Below are 23,902 nucleotides of genomic sequence, written 5' to 3'. Positions count from 1 at the left end.
CGCTCACGGGAGCGAGCTCTGATTAGCCTATGATTTTGGGCTTTTGTTGGCGATCTCCACAAAACTGTCGGCGAGTGAAAATCAGGCCTAAAATCTTGTAGTGTAAACTCTGTATTAGGAAGCCTGACTGGAGTCACTCAGCATGCCCTGGATTCGAACTTGCAACTCCAGGTGTGGTAGTCAGCATCTTTACTTCCTGAGCTACCCAGGGTAAATCCCCATGAATTTACAGTCTTAAAGAAATTAACTGTTGATTTCATGTGTTCCAATGTGTGGATTGCTAATTTTCAACAGCATGTTAAAATGAAAACATTTGGAATTTCGTGCACTATGATTGTTAACTGTGGAATGTGTGGGCCATCTGGCAGTCCTTATTATGTCCTTATTAATACCGGGTCAGGTATTCTAAATAGCATGATATATTTTAAACTCTTCACCGTGCGATTTTAATGCAGCACAACATAACTCCCCGATTAAATATTTTAGGACAGAGAATAATAAATTAAAATATATGAACTATAAAAAGAAATCCATGATTTTCCCATGACTTTGAAGATTTTATTCATTTCCGTGACTTTTCCAGGCCTGGAAATCACAATTTTAGAATTCCCTGATATTTCCATCCGCGGAACATTTAAGAGGAACGAAGTGCATAAGAACACGTTTCAGTCCGGAGGTGAGAGTATCGCCCCCTATAAGAAGCGAGGACTGCCACACGAGATTGTATTAATCTGATACGTTTAAGTCTTTTTGGTTTCGTTTTACCAAAGCCACAGTTAACTCTGTTTTTATTGTAAAAGTATTTTATTTGAAAGAAAAGACATGGCAACAGATTCATGGGCCCAGGCTGTTGACGAACAAGAAGCCGCAGCGGAATCGGTACGTTTAAACTTCTAACCATGTTATAACAACAAACAAATGCATGATCTTTATTCCCTGAGCCGAGATTTAATATTTAAAACCAAATAACTCGTACCAACTTGTAGTGCTGTTAGATTAATGATTATATAACCAACTATTATATTTAGAAACGCTACATCGTTTGGAGTTCTGGGTAGGGTTGCACCAACTGTGCGTAAATTCTCACGTAAGTTAGGACGTTAAGTTCACACTAAGGGCTTATAACTACTAGTTAGTTTGTAACCAAGTCAGTGCTTAATTTAGTTGCACCACATGTTCTTAAGGCAAGACTTAACTAGTAGTTCGTAAGCTCTCCGTAAAGTAACGCATAGTCGCATATTATGAGGTTTACCTGTATTTATCCAATAAACAGCCTTCATATTTATACACCGAAGTGTTAAAAATCCATGAACTTCAATTTGGTCTTGTTATGGTTGATTTTCAAACCTTGATTGTTCACGTAACTGTCAACTGTAATAAATTAAATCCCCATTAAAATATGATAAGTAATAAAAATAGATTTGATAAGTGGTATATAGTCCTATGTAAATGACAATATTATAGAAACCGAACCAAAAAATAAATGAAGGGAGATAAATACTAATACAACAGTCAGAACATTTCAGTCTGCCTTTTTATTCCATCCGTTAGGCCTGGTCGGAGGGTTCCGTAAATATTTAGTTTATACATAGGGTTACTTCTCACCGCCCCCTTGACGCAAGGAAAACGTTTTGTTAATTGGCCAACGGGACCTGGTTAAAGGAATAGTTAAACCAAAAATTCTCATTTACTCCCCTTCATGGCATCCCAGGTGTGTATGACTTTTTCTACGGAACACAAAGACTTTTGGAAAAATATCTCTGGGCCTGTGTTCACAAAGATTATCTTGCCACTAGGAGTTCTGAAATCTTAAGAGAAAGGCAAAGTTGATGTTGCTATGGATTGTCACATTTTATTAACAAGCTCTTTTAAATCACTCACAGTGATTAGTAGACAGGGAACTGACACCAATTTGTCAGCATAGATCAGATGGATGGATAGAATGACTGTTAGAAAGAACAGTGGATAGATGGTGTTGTGCCTCCTGTCAAGAGCTTGATAACAGCGGGTAACCTCTCGTTTGATATATTATTGTGCTGACGAATGACAGAAATTCCCATCATTGCACTATACCGTTTTTAGATGTGTCCAGGGAGCGTTGAGTTGTCGAAGCCTTTATCTCCAGTGTAATTTGGTTGTTTTGATTTGTGGTAGAGGTACCTGTATCTCGAAATTTACAATAATTGATTACTGCAGCATGCTTTGGATCGTTTGTGAGTAACTCTTTAAGAAGTTAGAAGTCCTCAGGACGACTTCTAAGCTGTCACTGGTTTAGAAGCTACTTTTAGCAATAAATGCTTCATGAATAACTCTTCGATGAAAATGTTCCTAAAATTAAGGAGTGACCTGCCACTAAATTTTAAGAGTTGCTCCTAAATTTCTGCGTAAGGGGCTACTTTTAGCCTTAAGATTTTTTTTGAGAATATAGGCCCTTTGATCTCTCTATTTCAAGCTCTAATACACTTCCTAGTGCTTGACGCATGCAGAACTTGATGGCACTAGGAAGTGTTGAAATCATGATTGCCAAGGAGACTGCTAATATCTGGATTTATTGTGAAAAAGGATTAATATTTTTCTCCATATAATGCACTGAAATGCCCCTTATTTTGTGTGATCCATAATTTCACTTTTTTTTTTTTTTTACAGATAAGCAACCTGCAAATAAATGAGAAGGATGATCAGCCGAAAGCAGAGGCAAATGGTGAGATTGTAGAGATTTGATGTCTTATGCAATTACTTGATGTTCCTCCATATCCTTAAATTATCCTTAAAGTTCACAAGGTGATGACCGTTATTGTTTAAATTATAATGTTAAGGCGCAAAGACGGAAGGAAATGAAGAGAAGACTGATGATAATGATAAAGGTGAGGCATCGTTGTCAAAGCTACTGTTTATGTGGCATATTTTGTCTCTCTGATCTTGGTCTTATTTCTAAATGTGTTTTTGCCACTTGAGCAGACAAAAAATGTCATGACTTGTCTGATGTGATTTGCAGAGGACAAGGCAGCACAGTCACTGTTGAATAAACTGATACGCAGCAATCTAGTGAATACAACGAATCAAGTGGAAGTCCTTCAGAGGGATCCAAATTCTCCACTCTACTCAGTCAAGTCATTTGAAGAGCTTCGATTGTGAGTTAAATGGCAAAAAAATCTCCCTGATAGTATAACCGCTTTAAGAGACAAGACTAAGAAACATCTTCCCTTCAATAGACCTTACTCAAAGTAGATGCCATTCACCGTAATTTGATGCAAACAAGCATGGAAAGTACGGTTCAATGTCACATATTGTATATGTGGTTGTTGATTGATCAGCCGATGAAACATTGAAAATGGTTTTCCCAAAATTTCTGGTGGACAAAAATCTATATTTGACCTACTTAAAAATCAAAATTAAATCCAAGGGGGCCAGGGTATCTCGGCGAGTATTAATGCCGACTACCACCCCTGGAGTCGCAAGTTCGAATCCAGGACTTGCTGAGTGACTCCAGCCAGGTCTCCTAAGCAATCAAATTGGCCCGGTTGCTAGGGAGGGTAGAGTCACATGGGGTAACCTACTCATGGTCGCTGTAATGTGTGGTTTTCGCTTTTGGTGGGGCGTGTGGATGCCGCGAAGAATAGCGTGGGCCTCCACACGCTACCTCCTTCGCCGTAAAAGCTCAAGCCACGTGATGAGATGCACGGATTGACCGTCTCAGACACTGAGGCAACTGCGATTCGTCCTCTGCCACCCGGATTGAGGTGAGTCACTACACCGCCATGAGGACTTTGAGCGAATTAGGAATTCCAAATTGTGGAGAAAAAAAATGCAATTTTATGTTAAAATGTTTGTTTTATAATCTTTCAACAAAATGTAAAAACTTGGTCATAAATAAATATATATATATATTTTAATTTTTAATTTTTTCCACCCAGCAAAGAAATGACCTGACCAATAACGTTTTTGATCTCGTGTCAGAAGCCGGTTCAGTTACCAGAACCATAGCAACTGATGCGATAAAGCACAGAAAGCTGCTCGCCACTGACATTAAACATTGAAGTAAATCGAGGAAGAAATCCTGAAACGGCAGTGAGGACGTGTATTTCATTTACATTAAGTGCCTTAAAAAATTTAAGAGAAAATTCTCTCATATGGGTAAATTATATTGCTGCATCACTGCCTTGCATCCCCTTTAAAAATTTGAATCTTATTTAGTGATAGGGAGTCAACTCCGACTAGTACTAGAATCAGAGTCAACACTGATACAGGAATCGATTCTTTTGTTAGACTCCATAACTTTATGAACGGGACATTGTGATTGGTTCTTAAGAATGGCAATTCATTATTTTGAGCCAGTCACATCCACTACAAACACCTGTTGGTTGGTGGGACACAACCTCATTCATAATGTGTTTTTGAGTGCGAGATAATGTGCGTTCGTGCAAAAGGGAGAGAGGGTATGAGATTTTGAAGCTTTTGAAAGTTTGTGTAGTAATAATTAAATGCAAGGGACTGTGGTTGAAGTGGATTATCCTAATTTGCCTAGTTTCTATATGACAGTGAAATTATTTTTGACTCAGCCTGTTTCTTGTGGTTTTTCCCTCTTAAAATTGGATATGAGCAGCAACTAGGGAATGACATTGTTTCCAGTTATTTTAAGGTAAAGTTTGTCTTCATGTCACACATTTTAAAAACTCTGAAGAGAAAATAAAAGCTAAATTTAGAGTGCGATTTAAAGACTGCAACCTTCACAGGGCCATCGCCAGAACATATGGAATAGGAAACACTAGTGATATTTTATCAAAGCAATAACCACATCAGTATATCTTAATTAAACCCTCTGCTATTTAATCCATTGTGGTCGAGACAGTTGAGTTTGGAAATCTGCCGTTTTAAAATTTTCACCAAACGTTCCATAAAGCGATTTCACGTACCATACTGTACGTTCATTTAAAAACAACGGTCCACATTAATAATTTTGTATTTTATTACATCTCTATAATATGCCTATTAATAGTTATTGAAGTGAATAGAGCAAGAGAATGTTTTTTTCTTTTTTTGTTTTCCATTTGGTATGGAAGCCATCTAGACTAAAGCTTCTCGCATCCCACTAATGTTAGTGTTTGGATTTGGGATACCATGAACAATCATAAGCTTCAAAGTGAAATAAAATGGATTAGGCTATATTAGCAAATACTTGTGCAGGATGGGAACTATTTCCTCTTCCGCTCAACATGCATGCTGAAAGACACAAGCGGTTAAGCGTTTGTGCCATCATGTAGCTTTTTCAAACAAATTCAAAATATCAATTTGCTATTTTACTAATAATTTGGTTGCTGCTTTAAGACGTTTCAATGCCATGTCTTAACTCAGTGCAATGTCCAATTTCAGTTCCTGCATTTAAAGTTTGGAGCAGGTGGTAAATTGAATGTCTAAATTCTGAAAGTACAGAAACCAGCGCAAAGGTGCATTGAGCCACCTACTGTACCAGGGTAACATTGCTTGTCAATTAGCACCACCTATTGACCCAGGTAGTTGGTAGTGTAGACTATAGTGGGTGGTTCATCTGAAACCACGTTCATAAGCGTAATTTAATATAATTTTATTTGTTATATGTGATGTGCGTTTAAAGTTACAGAGGGTGGTGTGGAGTGCAGACAATATTTTATAATAGTTTTAGGATGACACGATTGAACTGGTAGTCTCAGGGAAGCCCGACAGACTCTGGTGTAACAGACCGCTGGTTCGAAACTTGCTATAATTTCTTTATCTTTGGATACATATGGAAAAGTGAAATTCACCCAGCAAATAAACAAAATGCCTTTTACTGCATAAATGCACATTCGACCACATGAAGTCATATTTGATATTGAAGATGATTTCAACATTCAAAACAAATGCAGACATGTTTCTGCATTTTAAAAAAAATTGCAATTTGGACAGTCATATTTGGTATAAGATGTGTTTAGGGTGATCAGATCATAAGTGCTCTGTGCTAAATACAGGTGCAAACAGAGTCTAAAGTGGTTTGTGATCAGATCACAAAAAACAAATACGAAGGTAGTCCAAAATGCACGTGAAGTCACATTTGAGGTTAAAATGTTAATCCGTCCTGAATCTGTCCCAGACAGCAGCGATGCACTACCCCTCACCTGTCGATCAACTGCTGACTTAAAACAAGAGTTTAAACTTTGCTTGTTATGTGTGGATTTAAAAGGAAATAAACGTCAGATCGGAAAATTTGAAAATACATGCACAAGCACAGATATTTTGAGAATCTTCAATTTGTCTGATAACAACATGCATCGACACAGATGAGCATACACATCTAAAGCTTAACTAACAGATACGCCACTAAAACTGATGATCTTGCTCAATGTTGCATTTGTGCTTTGATTAAAGGCAAGCTGAGCAGTTTATTTTCCAAAACCTGCACTCCAAAGATACCAAAGGAGCATTATTGAGACTGACATGGAGCAGAAACATTTATCAAAAACTACAGAAGCATAATAGCACCCTCAACTGACAATTATTATGAACAACATGGCATTACATGAATGTTCCGGTTTCAGTACAAGTTGAGCTCAATCGACAGCATTTGTGGCATAATGTTGATTACCACAAAAATGAATTTTGACTCATACCTCAGTGAAGGCAAATAGAAAGGTGGACATTTCTGACAATGTGTGGCTATCTAGGTGTTTAAAACTCATGTCTCTTTAAAAAAAATAATTAAAAAAAAATACACACTTCTATTCATAAGCTAATTGTGGCTCCTCGAGAGATCGGTTCCTTGGTGTATACAAATGGCATTCTCGCAAGTCTGTCAATAATCGGCAGAATGAGATGCTCAAACATTTCCTCGGACAGGAAGCACAGGTTGTGGCCTTTTCACCAGGATGCCACACTGGAGAAAGTAATCCCCTTGAGTGTAGTTTACTTTTCGAGAAGCAACTCTGCAAGTTTGGCGTATCCATCGCACACCAAAAATTTCTCCATTGTTAATGTGATGCCAATGTTCACTCTGGTTTTACTTCGTCCTCTGTCTCAGTGTCTTTTAGAAAGTCTTCAAATTTTGCCTTTAACATCTGTTGGTGAAGGTAAATTTATTTTCCTCTAACACGTCTGCCATGGTGTTATTACCCAGGCTAAACAGCTTATTACAAGTACCCATGCCCCAAAATCCTGCTATAGGTTGAGCTCAAGCACTGCTGCATGACTTCTCAAACTGCACATACTCCGAACGTGCACATGCCCCTGGAATTATTTGCACTAGTTAGTGGGTCCACAAGGTGGCATCAAAAATGAAGGATATAAATTATGTTCAAGTATTACAGAATATAACAGGAAAGGCTTGTCAAATTTAGACATGCTAAGCGTTAGCATCAAAATTGAAATATACACGAGGCTTTAGAAAAATCGCGCTACACACATTCAGTGCTCGCACTCTGCTGATGACTGTATTTGTGTCATGCTTCCTGTACACATACATCTAGCATTCTCATCTAATCAAAGTATAATTTGAGCTTAGGTCTGTTTTGTTTGAGTAGCGTCAGTAGTATTCTGATGACATCACAACACCATTTCGCCGTCCCATCGTTGTCTGTAGACACTGATCTAAACGGTTCATCTGGTGGTGCAGTGGGAGAATGAGTATTATTAAATGGCATCCAAGTTTATATAATGGGTATACAGGACAGCAGTTCTGATTTTTAAATGGTAACCAGTAGCATGTATAGTTGCTATAATCTGACCAACGAGTAAGAAACAAAGTGGAAATCAGAGCGCTTGGGGGATATGTAGCTTGGATTGGGGGGTGAGGGTAACTAAGCTGGGTGGTATTATACTCTGAAGATAAAGGTTTTTCAAATAGTATTTTGAATACTACCCTCTTCTGCAGTTGTTCATGGAGTTAGATAGGCCCGCCCCACCCAAATCACGTCATTGGTTGAGTAGTATTTTTGGGCCAGGTCTATGCATGTTGCTCAACAAAAAGTAATTTTTATAGCACCACAGGGACAGTTTAGTTTCAAGAAAATGTACCTATGAATGGCTTACTTAGAGTTGTCTCTGCATATTAATTAATTATATTAATTGATTGTTTTGGTTTACCCCATTTAATGCATAAGTTTATTTAATTTAGTTTTTTTAATAAATTCTGCTTTTTGCACAGGAAACCTCCGCTACTACAAGGAGTGTATGCCATGGGATTCAACAGGCCCTCTAAAATCCAGGAGACGGCCTTGCCCATGATGCTTGCAGAACCGTAAGCTCACAATGAGCTTCTCTTCATTTAATTAAAAAAAATAATAATCAGAGCAGAGGGGTTATCACTTCTCTTATATTTAGTCATTCTCTTCTCCCCTCCAGCCCACAGAATCTCATCGCCCAGTCTCAGTCAGGCACGGGTAAAACTGCTGCCTTTGTCCTGGCAATGTTAAGTCACGTGGACCCTGACAAAAAATGGCCTCAGGTGTTGTAATACATTAATGTTATAAACGACTACTACAGCTGCTATGACACTTAATGTTAATGACACTTTGACTCATCCTTTGCGTAGTGTCTATGTGTGTCCCCAACATATGAGCTGGCTCTACAGACAGGCAAGGTCATCGAGCAGATGGGGAAATTTTACCCTGAAGTCCAACTAATGTATGCTATCCGAGGAAACAAATGTAAGTGGTTTCTTGTTAGGAATTGAGCTTTTCATAAAATTTTAACAAAAATCACCTGGATTATGTATGCTGGTATTTGTTTAAAATCCTGTTTTAAGCATAATGTGGTAGCTGAAGTAATTTTTTATTTTTTTTTAAATACTTTCACATCTTGATATGCAGAAGATTAATTTTCTTGTAAACCGCGTCTGTGGCGCTATAAAAATTCCTGTTTTGAGTGACCCATTCAGCCAGACACGATAACATTGATTCAACCAAGTTTGTGTGCGGGACTATCTGTTCGTTTGATGAACAGCAATATTTGGGCCATATTTGGAATGCTGTTTGAAAAAGTTTAGTCTTGCTTTTCTGTTCAGTGGCACATAACTTAACACACTTCAGCTTTACTTTACAAGTGTGATGGAATAATAATTTTATTGAGTTTTTTTTTTTTTTTTTTTTTTTTTTGTCGTCCAGTGGAGCGGGGAACTAAGCTGAGAGAACAAATTGTGATTGGCACTCCTGGTACTGTTCTGGATTGGTGTCAAAAGCTTAGGTTTATTGACCCCAAGGAGATCAAAGTGTTCGTCCTGGATGAGGCTGACGTCATGATCGCCACGCAGGGCCATCAAGACCAGAGCATACGCATCCAGAGGTATATTGTTTTCATTGTTACTTGCTAAACTCAAACACCTATAAGATATATTATTATTATTATTATTAGGGCTGTCTATTTAACGCGTTAATAACGTGCTTTTTTTTATTTTATTTTTTTATTTTACAAAACGTGTTAAAAAAATTAACGCATTTAATCGCAATGCTTTCCTGAGAGATTCAAGCTTGTAGTACCACCTGTTTACTCCAGAGGGCAGTAAGTGAAATTTCAGCTGTGTGAGCAACACAGTTTATTACAGTGAACAAATCAACCCTTCAGCGGACACAACACAAATGTGCGAACCAAGGGATCTCAAGGTGTGTTTAAAGATTGAGTATTAAACTATATTTAACTTGACACAGTGACCTAAACATTTTTATTTTTATGATGCAACACACCCGAGACGCGACACAAGCATGTATGACTCATGTCGTATGGTCTTTACCTCACAAATATTTAATTACCAACAAGGTTAAGGAGGTGTCCTTTAAACTGTTACACCGTTTTTACCCAGTCAATCTTTATTTAAGAAACATGCTTCCTGAAATGGATCCACTTTGCTCCTTCAGTAATGCTGTAGATTAATCTGCCCCTCACATTTTTTGGGAATGTGTCCACGTTGTATTTTGGAGAGAATTTTGTTAGTATGTACTTCTATTTTAACTAGTTTTTCTTTGCTTTATAGAGACGTTTTATTTGGTTTTCACAGTTTTGTTAATTTAAGTTAATATTTTCTGATTAATCTGTTTATTTTTCTTGCCAAGTTTTTTTATACATAAGTGAAAATTTATGTCTATAAAGCCCCTATTTGCACTTTTTTTGTAAAGACTTGAAATATTATTTAAATACTCTTTGTAACTCCAGCGCATTGAAAACCATTGCACTATCCAATTAATATAATGTCTTGGCATTGTTGTCAAATATATCTGTAGTATTGTGTAACATGTATACCCCTGGCTTGTTTCTAAAAAAATAAAATGTCTGATGCAGGTGTACATTGACGGGCTCTTAAACAAGCCCTCATAATAAATCTCAAACTGATTGACAAATTCACTTGTGAAATGGATTGCTGTGAACTGTATGTCAATGATTGACTTATGATTAAAAATATGCTAGTAAACAATACATTGTAATCTAAAGCCGCTTTTTGTATTGTCTTATCAATGATTAACTCTTCTGCCACAAGAATGTAATGCATTTGAATTATCTGAATATTTTTTATATATATATATATATATGTATGTATGTATGTATATGTTTTTTTTTACTATTTAAAGATAACTGTATAATATTTCATCAATATATATTTAATTATTGTTATATGAGGGGCTTTCTCAGCAAATATTTGTATGTGCGATTAATCGGGACACCATGTAATTCGATTGACAGCCCTAATTATTATTAACTTTGTATTATCAGCTAAGGATGGGTTTTTGCTTGCAAATTTGCTTCTGTGTGAATGGCCCTTAAATAAGGTTTGTGTTAATGCTTTAGAAACGTCAAGTCATTTTTATTTGTGTTGAGCTTTTCACAGTACACATTTCAAAGCAACTTTACTGGGATATTAAGACATGACCTTCTGCAAAGAGCTTTATAGAAAGTCATGCCTTATTATTTTTTGACCCCAGTGAGCAAACCAGAGGCAACTGTGGCAAGGAACATGTTGGTTTGCAGAGAGAACTCAATAAGATGTTCAGTAAGTGGAGAAAAATAAGCTTCCACCTTGAGTGGAACCAGACTCCGCTGGGTGATCCAGTCCTCTGGCTTTATTTTAAATGTACAGTAAATGCCAATGTTATTTTTGTATTTTGCAAGGCTATTGATTACGAGTCTTTGTAGTCTGTCCAAAATTGACAGCAGGGATGTGAGCAGTGATCAGTAAAGTCTTTCTGTCGGGCTGGTTGGCAGACTTTAATTGGCTATGGTTAATGGTCTGAATTTCAGACAAATCAGATTCTGGGAATGGTCAGTTGACTATTAATTTGTGTCCGATTGGCATGGTCACCATAGGTAGTTTAGTAATTGTCAGTCAATTAGTGTGTCCACAAGGTGGCAACATTCATATTTGTGAAGCGTTAGAAGGGGGCTATTCTTTTTGAGGGAAATCAAACAGGCCAAACTACCCACTGCTCTCTGTGAACTTTTACTGCAGACCATAGAAAGTTTCCTCTCATAATGTACCACAGTATTGCATGCCATCCACACAGGAAAACTGCAAAGACCTGTCCCATGTAGAAAAAGTAACACCGCAAATCATTGGTTCTGAGCTCCTAAACCTGCACACTGTGTGCTAGCTGACTACATGCATTTTGTCCCCCTGCCATATGGGAAGATGTACAGAGCCATCACTTGCACAAACAGACTGAAGCACAGCTTCTTTCCCAGCGCTGTTGTATTGTCGTATTGGCCATAAAATAAAAACAAAAATACTTAATTCACCTTTTAGAATAACAACCTATTGTATTTTACAGGATGCTTCCCAAAACTTGCCAGATGCTCCTGTTCTCAGCTACATTTGAGGACACAGTATGGAACTTTGCCAAGAGGATTGTTCCAGACCCTAACATCATTAAACTTAAGCGAGAGGAGGAGACTCTGGACACAATTAAGCAGTACTATGTCATATGTAACAGCAAGGAAGAGAAGTTCCAGGCTTTGTGCAACATCTATGGAGCCATTACTATCGCACAGGCCATGATCTTCTGCCATGTAAGTACACAACTTGAAGAACCGATTCAAAATCATACCTTCAAGCTCTGGTGTCCCTCAAAAACAATCACCCAACTCTAAAATGTAATCCTACTTAAAACTTCAGTGTAAACACCCACTGTTCTAATTGGCTAACATCATGCAGCCCCTCAATTACAAACATATGTGAAACTCAGAATGAACCAGCTCAACAACAGTATAAAACTAAATTTCAGGGTTTACACTATGCACATCCAACACATTTCATCCGAATATATTAAACCGTTCATTTGAATAGACGCACATACAAAAATACTGCAGATGGGTGAAGGAACAGGTTGTGCTCAAAACAGCAAGAGGCAGTGCAACTGAATGAAAAAGAATGGATTTTCTTCAAATTTGTAACTTGACAACGTGTCTTAAAATTGGTGCGAGATGCATGACATGTTTATATACCAATTCAGAATAGTCCAGATGTGTCCCCTTTGGTGTTCAGGAATAGTTAGACCACACTAAGCCTGTTTGTCCTGCTCTCTCTCGTGTAAAAACTGAGTCCTGATTATGTAAAGTAGGCATTGATGTTTTTCGCTGTAGAGGCGGCCATGAATTAATGAGCCCCCTAGTGACGTCAGAAGTCACGAAGTAGAGAACGAGTTATTTTGCAGGTTGTTTTTAAAAAATGCTTTTATTGCATTGGGGATTAAGTTCTGAAATGTACAGTGTTTTTATAGTTTAATGACCTCATATCAAGGAAAAATGTATTTGTCATGACATGACCCATTTTAATATCTAATTTTGCTGGGTTAATCCCAGGAAATGACTGGGGTAACAAATAATAAAGTTTTATAAAAAGCTTTAACTTGTTTTGAAATGTGATGTGCCATCTCAGACTAGGAAAACTGCTGGGTGGCTGGCAGGAGAGCTTTCAAAAGAGGGCCACCAGGTGGCACTACTGAGTGGAGAGATGCAGGTGGAACAGCGGGCAGCAGTCATTGATCGTTTCCGTAATGGCAAGGAAAAAGTCCTTGTTACCACTAACGTCTGTGCCAGAGGTGAGCTTATATCTGCAGCATGCCTCCCTGTTATTTTACCCATTCTGTGGGATGCCAAAGGTGTCCAGTGATTTTGGTATAAAATATTTTGCAAACATTTTGGTCAACAGGTATTGATGTGGAGCAGGTTTCTGTAGTTATCAACTTTGATCTGCCAGTAGACAAGGATGGCAACCCTGACAACGAGACATATTTGCATAGAATCGGACGTACTGGACGATTTGGAAAGAGGGGGTTGGCAATCAACATGGTGGACAGCAGGCTTAGTATGAACATCCTTAATCGCATCCAGGAGCATTTCAGTAAGTTAAACACTTGTTTCCCAGTAGTAACAAATTAATGGTGTAACTTGTACAAGTATTTATACATGTTGTTATTGAATTTAGAGTTTGGGCTAAATCAATTATGTCTCCTATTTCAGATAAGAAAATTGAGAAGCTGGACACGGATGATTTGGATGAAATTGAGAAAATCGCCAACTGAGTAGCTGTCTTTTGTCCTTTTTAATGAAACCGTGCTCTGTGTAACATTTTAATTCAGAGGCTGAAACAGAGCTGTGCCAGAAAAGATGTATACATCTAAAGCAGTTTGATCTCAGATGGTCTTTTTATAGATTTAGTTTAAATACATTTCACTCTTTGTACTTAATACATTTTGAATGTGTAGTTTTAACATCATGTGTACGTGAATGCTGCAAAGATTTTCCATAATGCAAATCTTACCATATTTTAAGCATGTCACATGAGGAATATGCCTTTTTTAAATATCAAGTTTCAACTGGCACCTTTTTAAAATTGACCAGAGAAAGCGGTCTGAATTCACACTGTGGACAAAATTACATATTGACTGTTATGTTGATTTCCATCATGTGACTTTTAACCAAGAATACCTTGATATTGAAGAGCGTCTTATTTTAATTACTGATGGTATATTTATGGAATGTGAAAATTATCCTCCAAAGTGTGTTTGGTTCATAGGATACTCTTTACATTAACCCGTAAATCTGTAAGCAAAAATTTATAATTTTGGTCGTCGTCTTTTTTTGTGTGTGAAATATGGGTGTAGTTACATTTGCTATGAATTGGGAGTGCTGGCTGATATCTCATATTGATGCTAAAGTCGCAAATATAGCTGTTATTGGCTTTGGATATTCATACATGGTTGCCAAAATCCTTAATTGTATAAAGTCAAGTAAAGCCAAAGATTTGTGCCTCAATTGGTTTTACCAGTACTAGATTTGATATAAAATAACACAAACCTGTGTATGTGTGAAAAAACAATGGTGTGCATATTTAATAAGTACAAAGAGTGAAATTGTTTCTATATATAACATGCAGTTTAAAGATGGCAGATAGGTAAAGGCATTCATTATAAGAGTGCTCTGTAGGGCAAGCATTATTTGAATTCCAGGAATAGACTGTTTTGTAATTACATTTTCAGGTTCAAGTTCACAAATGCAACTGAATTTAACTGTGGAAGGCTGTGCAACATTCTCATTTGCTGCCACCTTAAAAATGTAAAAGGCTTGTGAATGCATCTTACTGGATTCTTCAGGGTAGTCATATCATATTGTTTTATATTGTGGGAACATTCTAATTTTAATCATTTGAAACTCAATTGATGCTGCACTCAGTTGCATTTATATGCATACACATATTTTATTGTTACAGCCTGGATCATGTATGTAACACGAAATGGTGACCAAACCAAAAATAGATTAGTGGGAAATAGGAAGTGCATTACATTAATCTAGGGCAATACAGTTTAGAATGTATGAAATGAGGTATAACTTTCAAGACAGGTGACAGATTACTCATGTCAGCGAGGTTGAGCGGTGGTGCGATAAAGCTTGCTCTAGATCAGTTGTGCCTCAAACAGTCGATGAATGGAGACGTTAATAGGCAAGACACTATCCTTGTTGCCTCCTGACATGACAAAGGAAAGTAAAACAGGGAGGACTGTTACATTATGCATTGTCGCAATGGTTGAGATCAAGTATCATCACATCTTTGAAGGGAATTTATTATTATTTTGAAAAGAGAATTACTGATTTGACAAAATAAAATGATTGATGCCTCGTCCGTTTGTCGATACTTGACCTATTACCTGGTAATGAACAGCTTTTTTTTTTCTAGAATTTTATTCAAAATTAAATGTGAAATCTATGATTTAAAAAAGCACTTCTTAATGTCTTAACACTTGATCAAGTGTTGCTCAATCAGCTAATGGAAGAAGACTTGGGCTATTATCAAATTTAAGCATATTATTTTCTTTGGATCTTTTTTTGTTATATATAGAATTTCATTGAAACACTCAGTGCTTAAAGGGATAGATCACCCAAAAGTTAACATTTCTTCTGTAGAAGACAAATTCAGATTTTATAAGAATATCTCAGCTCTGTATCTCCATACAATGCAAGTGAATGGTGGCCTGAAGTTCCAAAAAGCATATAAAGGCAACTTTTACAACTCCAGTGGTTAAATTCATATCTTCAGATGCAAAATGATAGGTGTGTGTGGTAAATTGATTAATATTTAAATCCTCATTTACTATAAATTCTCCCTACCGAGTAGGTGGTAATGCACAGAATGTGAATCACCAAAAACAAGAAAGTAAAAGAGGAGATTAAAGTTGAAGGACTTAAATATGGCCACCATTCACTTGCATTGTATGGACCTATAGAGCTGTGATATTCTTCTAAAATATTTGTGTTCAGCAGAATAAAGTATGGCATGAGGGTGAGTAAATAATTAGATAATAATTAGATAAAATATTTTTGGGTCAACTATCCCTTTAAGGACAATACTGTACATCTAAGAGGTTTCTACTTCTAAACCACTAGTCATGAGATGTGTGTTTTGTATTCACCTTAATCAATTCTGTAGCAATTTTAATTTAGCCTCAACCATCTAATTTTGTCATTACATAATGTTTTATTTATTGTTTTTTGTTTTTTGTGTATGAAGGTGCTCTTACAGTTGAATAAATTAAGAAATTAAAGCTTAAATCATGAACATATTTTCCCTATTTCACCTCAATGGAATGTACAAAAAGTATGTATCTCTTTCTAATCGATGTGTTATGAAACACAGCCCTAAGTGTGTGTTTGGAGTGGGTCAGCGGCTGTCTGGATGTAACAGGATTTGGAATGCTTGCAGTAAATATTGATATCACTTATATAAAACTGTTTGTTGCATTTGTGGTTAATGTCTGAATGATGTTGAGTGGTAGAATAAAGTATATTTGAAAGCTTATTTTGCAATGAATACTGTATTTTTATTTTTTTTTAAACACATGATAACTACATAACACACACACACACACACATATATATATATATATATATATATATGTGTGTATATATTTATGGGTTATCCTGGTCATTCAGTACGTTCAGGTAGTCAGTTGTCTTCATTTTATTGCCGCCTAATGTTGCTGAGCCTAGACATGACCAATTGAAGCAACCCCAGATCATAACACTGCCTCCAAAGGCTTGTAAAGGGAGCACTAAGAATAACGAGTGGATCGCTTCATGCGCTTCCTTTCTTACCCTGATGCACCCATCGTTTGGAATAGGGAAAAGCAAGCATTTTACATAAGTATGCAATATAACAATTTAACAACCTTTTTTTTTTTTTTTACATTTACATTAAGTATTTTTAAATGGTAAGTCACACTTTATTGTGTTCAGTCCAGTACAGGCGAAAGTTCTCCAGGGGACAAAACTAGTCGCCGTTTAATGGGGCATTTTTAATGTAATTAATAGTTCTTTGCAGGACAACATAGTGCTCTCTGTAAAATAAAAGTTAAAGAATCTCGTGAAGGAAATGTATGTTTTTAGAGAACAGTTATGTTTACAGTTTATACTGAGCAGTATGCTTCACAAGATATTTTCCTCTCCCAAATCATTTGATCGTACCTGCATCTTGTGTCCTACATCATCACGTGAATCACGTGCCCCTAGTAATTCCTGAATATGATGAACTGGCAGTCTACCTTGTCCAACGGCAAACAACGCCAGTCATCCTCCAACACCTGTGAGAGGAAATTGCACTTTTATTTTGTGTTTTGTATTGTTATATAATGATCTCACCGAATGCATTCTTAACAGTGAATGAACTATTACAGTTCACACTTTAAACACTAGGAGGCATATATGACATAATGCAACATTACTAGAACACGTGAATAGAAGGACAAAGCCATTGGGAATTGGGCTTTCCAAATTAGGGAGAAAAAAGAAAATAAATAAATAAATAAATAGAAGAACAATGCTTATACTCACTGATCTATATAAAAAAGACCTACTTTTAAAAGTGAGCTCCCAGAACTGAATATATCTGAATAAATCACTAGAAACACAAGAAAAAAAGACAAAATTAAGATGAATTCATATTAACTCACAAGTTCAACCACTAAAGGTGTATCACCACATTATGTCATGAATGATTTTCATGTGTGCAGTAAATGAACATCAGATTAATGTATCTTTTGCAGTGAAGACGTGGCCTCTTTTGGGTTGTCTCCCTCACTTAACATATTACTTCTGCCCAGCTGGTAGTGTATTTCTCCTGTTAAAAACTAATTGTGACTGCTTTTTTTTCTCTTCTTTTTTTCCAAGCTGTCTGTATCAAACAAACTCTAGGAAATGACACTGTAGCACAAGCCCAGGAGCGGTCAAGCAGCTCAGGCAAGATAACATCTTGAGCCATGTTTCTGATATTTACTGCTGATACGTTTAAATGTTTCCTACAGCCCTTATTTAATAAGAAAAAAAGACATGGCAGTAAATTCATGATGAGATTTGATTGGACTGACTTCACAGAGACACTGGATTGTATCTGGTTCTCATTTGGTCATGGTTTGAAAATAAACAAATACTCTGTGTATTACAAAAAGAGAGTTACATAGTGTTACTATGCAGTTACTGCCTACTGCACAGTTTACACTGTATACCGCTTACAATGTTTTTTTAAATAGTATGGGGAACAGTTTGCAACAATTAATAGTAGGCCTAGCAGGAACATTGTTGTCACATGACACACACTAAGTTTAAAGTCAGGATGAAATACCCATTTCTGGTCTAATTATTAACATATTTTGGTCTTTGTAATCTTTCATCAACATGTAAAATTTTTCACCACCTTTGAAACGATTTTACTTTTTGTCTAACATGTAAATCTACTCAGTAAATTTTTTTCTAGGTATTATTTTTCTGGTTATCATGTAAAAATGCAATCTCTTAAGCTTCCTATTCTGTTTGGTCATTTTTGACCGATATCAGTTTTCCAATGTAATAAAAATTGTTTTGTTTATCTGTGCAGTACTACACTTTGTGACTTATCTTCCATTAGCCATCTAAACACACAAAACATTTTGGACTAGATTCAGTAAGTGGATGTAAAAAAAAAAAAAAAGAAGAAAAACACCAGCTTTCCTGTTTGTAGTCAAAATTGACCAACCATAGGAAATGAATGAGACCTGTTATGTTGTGATATCGAGACACTTATACTCTAACAATTTTTTTTGAAAAAGTATACATTTTAATGCTTTTATCAAGCTGACACGTGACATGGTGGAGACATAGAAGAGACACAAATTGACGTGTTTGCTTCAGAAAATATGCTTGTTATTTCGCTTCTGCATTTTAAAACACTATTGGTTAAGGATAAGTGTTGGTTAAGGGTTGGGATGTCTGTTTTGTTTAGAGATGATAAAACCCACAATACAGCACATGCAGAAATAAATGGCTGAGACATCTAAAAGGCAGAATGCAGAACACAAACGCATGCACGCACACACACTCATGCACGCACACACACAAAGAGAATAGAAGTCTGAGTCTTCTATTTTATACTCCAATTAAATTTTCACTGTCCATTGCCATTTATTTCTGTTTATTACTGTTAATTTTGTCGACATTATTATTAATTTGCTTTGTTACAAAATTTTGATGTTTGAAATAAATGATTGGTAACAAAATGATTATTTTATGTCTTCTCTTTATAATAACAGGTCAGGTTAGACCATATGCATAATGTGACATTACTGCACTGACACTTTAGAAAATATGCTTGTTATTTCGCTTCTGCGTGAAAATTTAGAATGAATACACAGTATGTTTGCTGCATAGAACACTGCAGTTATAGGCTGTTATTGTCTGTGATAAATCTCTTACTGGATTGTGAAAGAGGAAGCAGGGGTCAGAAAAACAGTCAACTTGAGACTATTATTCACACACACACACACACACACACACACACACACACACACACACACACACACACACACACACACACACACACATGTTGTGTTTCCATGTTTTATGGGGACTTTCCATAGACATAATGGTTTTTATACTGTACAAACTTTATATTCTATCCCCTAAACCTAACCCTACTCCTAAACCTAACCCTCACAGAAAACATTCTGCATTTTTACATTTTCAAAAACATAATTTAGTATGATTTATAAGCTGTTTTCCTCATGGAGACCGACAAAATGTCCCGACAAGGTCAAAAATTTCGGGTTTTACTATCCTTATGGGGACATTTGGTACCCACAAAGTGATAAATACACGCACACACACACACACACACACACACACACACACACACACACATGTTGTGTTTCCATGTTTTATGGGGACTTTCCATAGACATAATGGTTTTTATACTGTACAAACTTTATATTCTATCCCCTAAACCTAACCCTACCCCTAAACCTAACCCTCACAGAAAACTTTCTGCATTTTTACATTTTCAAAAAACATAATTTAGTATGATTTATAAGCTGTTTTCCTCATGGGGACCGACAAAATGTCCCCAAAAGGTCAAAAATTTCGGGTTTTACTATCCTTATGGGGACATTTGGTCCCCACAAAGTGATAAATACACGCTCACACATACACACACACACACACACTCAACAGCTCTCTCTCTCTCTCTCTCTCTCTCTCTCTCTCTCTCTCTCTCTCCAGCTCTCACTGCAACACAAAACAGCTGCTAGATATCATTTCCCACAGGTGTCAATCCTTACCTCTTCCTCTCCCGGCCTCGCTCTCCACAGACGTCACTCAGTCACACCCCATCTCCACATTTGTCATAACATGATTTTTAAGTTATGTTGTATTTCTTTTTACACCAGATGGCAGCAATCTGCCCTCAACAGGACACATTCTCATATTTTCTTTATGTTTCAACTAGGCATTTACTTGAGTGAAGTTACAATTTGCATATGCAAATTAATGGTCAAATCGAGAAATGTATATGAAAATAAGATCTAAAAACATAGAATCCCAAAAGAAGTGCATCATTTTATTGTTTTTACTTCAAGGAGGAAGAAATTTGATCATTTCTTAAAAAAGAAAAAGTGACACTGTGTTCTGTGTTTGGTCAAAATGACTGAAAACAGCAAGGTAAGCGGCCCGACTTGATCAGAATAGGAGGGTTAAAAACTGCTTCACTGTCAAAGGAAAATTTTCTAAACACACTGCACTTCTAAAACTACTATCAGTGGATATGTGATTCCTTTTGTTGACATTGTTTGAATATGACCCTATTGTAGAGGAATAATCATATTTACTTTGTGATTGAGCAAATATTTCCACTTGTGGCATACATCTCTAAGTCAACAATATTTTCTAAATGTGTGCACCTGGACATCAAAGCTTATTTGTTTCCTATTTAGCTATTAATTACTCATCTCATTGCCGACGTCATTAAAGAACAGATGTATTTGACAACCACACATAAGCATGATGTTTATTATGCATGAAATGCTTTTGTCATTTACAACTGCAACACAGATTAAAACATGAATTAATTTAGCCAGTTAATTTACCTAGCATTAAAGCCTTGTTTTCAAATGAAAAATGTTCTTATAGTGTGCACCCCAGTCAATAGAACATGTATTGTTTAACTGCAAGAAGTGCTTTAGAATTACTAAATTTTTTTACCTCAAATTAAAAAGCGTACTATGTTTAATTTCGGAATAGTTTATGGATGCCACACAATGCTCGGGGCATCAAGAGAACTACCTGAATTGGAAGGTTTCTTGTAGCTGTAATCCTACTGAAATATTTATGCAATTTTCATGCATACACTAAGCTACGAATAAAAAGAATCTTAAAAAAAGCTTAGTAAAACCTTTAAAGGAACAGCTTACAACTTTTATTGTCACTTTTTTAGATCTTTAAAGCCCCTAATCTATATTGACCTTTTTCTCATTATTTGTTTCTCCCAGTATTCCTGGCAACTCCTGTAATTGATATAATTAGACGTGAAATGATTGGACAAAAGTTGTCTATACGTCACCATGGCGACTTCTTATTGGATGGTTACCGATTCTATAACTTCTGACACTTTGTCGTTCCCACAGTAGAAATACTACTTGTGTTTTTTTCTTCTTCTTATTATTATTATTAAAAGTATATGGCTGAATAAATATACTGGAAAGAAAATAGTTAGTTATATGTGACACATCATTTTGTCCTGAACAATAATAAGACAAACCGATTTTGCCTGGCTCCCACATACTGTATATGGTTTCACTTTATGCCAAATATAAGAACATAAAATATCAAGGTAACCACCACTTCCCATGAGAGCATATGTATTTTTTTGTAATTAACTAATTCAGACTTCATGAGAATGCTGTGGAAAAGAAATACATTATTGCAGAGATGGTATGTGAAGACATTCCGTTTTTGATAGAAAGAAGACTGTATAGAAATGTTTATTTTAATACTGAAAAATATATTAAAAAAAATCAGGTCAAGTGCCTATAATTACAGAATCACCCATTTATCTGAAAAAGTATTTAAATGAAATTAAAGGTGAAATTAAATTAAATTTCTATAGGGGAGGAAGCTTAAATTTGAAGCCAGGCAGCAATAATGTAATGCTTGACTTTGGCGAAATGAAGCTGTGTCAATTAAAATATAACTTAATGGAACTGACTCTGGTAATTAAACAGCAGTATCAACTTTTCAAGATTTATAAACAAAACAAACATTTTGCTGACCTTTGCCACATCCCACAGTGCAACGCAATGAAGAAATATGGAATTTTGGTTACAGACATGGCGGTGCGATCATACAGTGACGTCACATGAAACAGGTCAATATGCGTCCATTTTATGGAAAATAGCAGCATGAACATTCTTCAAAACATCTGCTTTTGTGTTCCATTTAATAAAGAAACTCATTTCTTTTGGGTGAAAGAAAAACACATTTTGTGTGTGCAGTTTTTGAATATTCAATATGGCTGTTCAGCAAAAAGGGGTTGATCTGATTTTGATTCAGGCATTCAGTGGTTGCATATGTTCTCATGACATTAGTGGGAAACAGAGCAGATGGTCTGTGTCTCCTGACTGCGCTTTGTCCCAGCTGAGAGCTGCACGTGAGAAAACCAAAATGACCTGTTAAATGGATCCCAATGTGAGTTAGTTTTAAACAAATGTTAAACGAATTTGGGAAACCTGTTTTTAAAACAGTCATTATTTTGTGAAGTTCTGTTTGGTGCCACTTGTGTCAAAGAAATCTTACAGCAGGAACGATAATTCTCTCATCGCTCACCCTTATGTCATCTCAGACTTGTATGACTTTCTTCTGCGGAACACAAATACACGGGTGTCCCGCGGGAGTGCAGGCCTCTACCCCGCACTCTAAAGATGCCAAATGAGCTTTCTTGAGACATTGAGGAGAAACGGTGGTCAAAAACAAAAGCAGCAAAATAGCTTCCTCAACTGACAACATTTTTGAGCTACATGGCATAAAAATATAATTAAGCCTCAACAATTCACTGTAACTACAATACTATGAGAACGTGCAATGATTGACAGACAGAAAGCATCCGATGCTGCAACCTGTCGACACATGTCCCGTTCACTGCTGTTTACAGAGTCTAGAGCTGTCACAGAGATCAGTGACATATCTCAGAACATCTGTTTCTTTAATATCTTTCAGGGAGTAGGACCATTTTTTGCATGCCTTTCCATGAAAAAATCACTTTTAATTATTATACTAACATTAAGATTAAAGTTTAATGAATTCATTAAATTGGTTTTGATGAGGCCCATACAGAGGGCCTCATGAAAGGGCTCTAAATACATAAAATAACATGGAATTTTCAAGTGTTGTGGTTGTACTTATATGTTATAGTTGCAAGTATTAAAAATGTAATTTTATGCTAAGCTTCCATTATAGTTTTCCACACTAACATGCATCCTTCAAGTGCATTATAGTTGCAAGTATTAAAAATGTAATTGTATGCTAAGCATTGTATGTGTTGGCTGCCATATCACCCTGTGGCAAATGCCTGGTTGCCCACTGAAGCTATGCAGGGTTGAGCCTGGCCAGTACCTGGATGGGAGACCTCCTGGGGAAAACCAAGGTTGCTGCTGGAAGTGGTATTAGAGCAGGCCAGCAGGGGGTGCTCACCCTATGGTCTGTGTGGGTCCTAATGCCCCAGTATAGTGATGGGGACACTATACTGTAAAAAAAAAAAAGCACCGTCTTTCAGATGGGATGTTAAACTGAGGTCTTGACTCTCTGTGGTCATTAAAAATCCCTAGGGCACTTTCTTGTAAAGAGTAGGGGTTTAACCTGGTGTCCTAGCCCCATTGGCCCCTATCTATCATGGCCTCCTAATAATCTCCATCCCTGAATTGGCTACATCACTCTACCATCTCCTCTCCACCAATAGCTGGTGGGTGGTGGGTGTTCTGGTGCACTATGGCTGCTGTTGCATCATACTGGTGGTGGTTGAGGAGATTCCCCCTATACTATGTAAAGCGCTTTGAGTTTGAGAAAAGCGCTATGTAAGTTGTTGTTGTTGTTGTTAAGCTTCCATTATAGTTTTCCACACTAACAT

At 36.6% G+C, this 23,902-nt stretch overlaps 1 protein-coding gene across 1 annotated transcript; it reads left to right on the top strand.

The window, feature by feature from the left end:
- The first annotated feature begins 681 nt into the window (after window positions 1–681).
- On the top strand, window positions 682–16,273 carry LOC127625924 (ATP-dependent RNA helicase DDX19B). The gene is made up of 12 exons (XM_052101389.1): window positions 682–879; window positions 2,647–2,701; window positions 2,817–2,864; window positions 2,996–3,131; window positions 8,153–8,245; window positions 8,350–8,452; window positions 8,540–8,654; window positions 9,111–9,288; window positions 11,760–11,997; window positions 12,866–13,028; window positions 13,139–13,330; window positions 13,450–16,273. The coding sequence occupies exons 1-12, from the start codon at window positions 823–825 to the stop codon at window positions 13,509–13,511; spliced, it is 1,440 nt and encodes a 479-aa protein (XP_051957349.1). The 5' UTR covers window positions 682–822; the 3' UTR covers window positions 13,512–16,273.
- The last annotated feature ends 7,629 nt before the right edge of the window (window positions 16,274–23,902 follow it).

Source organism: Xyrauchen texanus, chromosome 32 (genome assembly GCF_025860055.1).
Source record: "Xyrauchen texanus isolate HMW12.3.18 chromosome 32, RBS_HiC_50CHRs, whole genome shotgun sequence".
Taxonomy (NCBI): domain Eukaryota; kingdom Metazoa; phylum Chordata; class Actinopteri; order Cypriniformes; family Catostomidae; genus Xyrauchen; species Xyrauchen texanus.
Note: the sequence above shows the minus strand (reverse complement) of the source record. Positions and strands in the feature narration are given on the sequence as shown.

Bases quoted from the DNA above. Each gene is read 5' to 3' on its own strand.
- LOC127625924 (XM_052101389.1), top strand. From the start codon at position 823: ATGGCAACAGATTCATGGGCCCAGGCTGTTGACGAACAAGAAGCCGCA. The intron at 8,246-8,349 runs GTAAGCTCACAA...TCTCCCCTCCAG, and splicing joins CCCATGATGCTTGCAGAACC to CCCACAGAATCTCATCGCCC. The intron at 8,655-9,110 runs GTAAGTGGTTTC...TTTGTCGTCCAG, and splicing joins TGCTATCCGAGGAAACAAAT to TGGAGCGGGGAACTAAGCTG.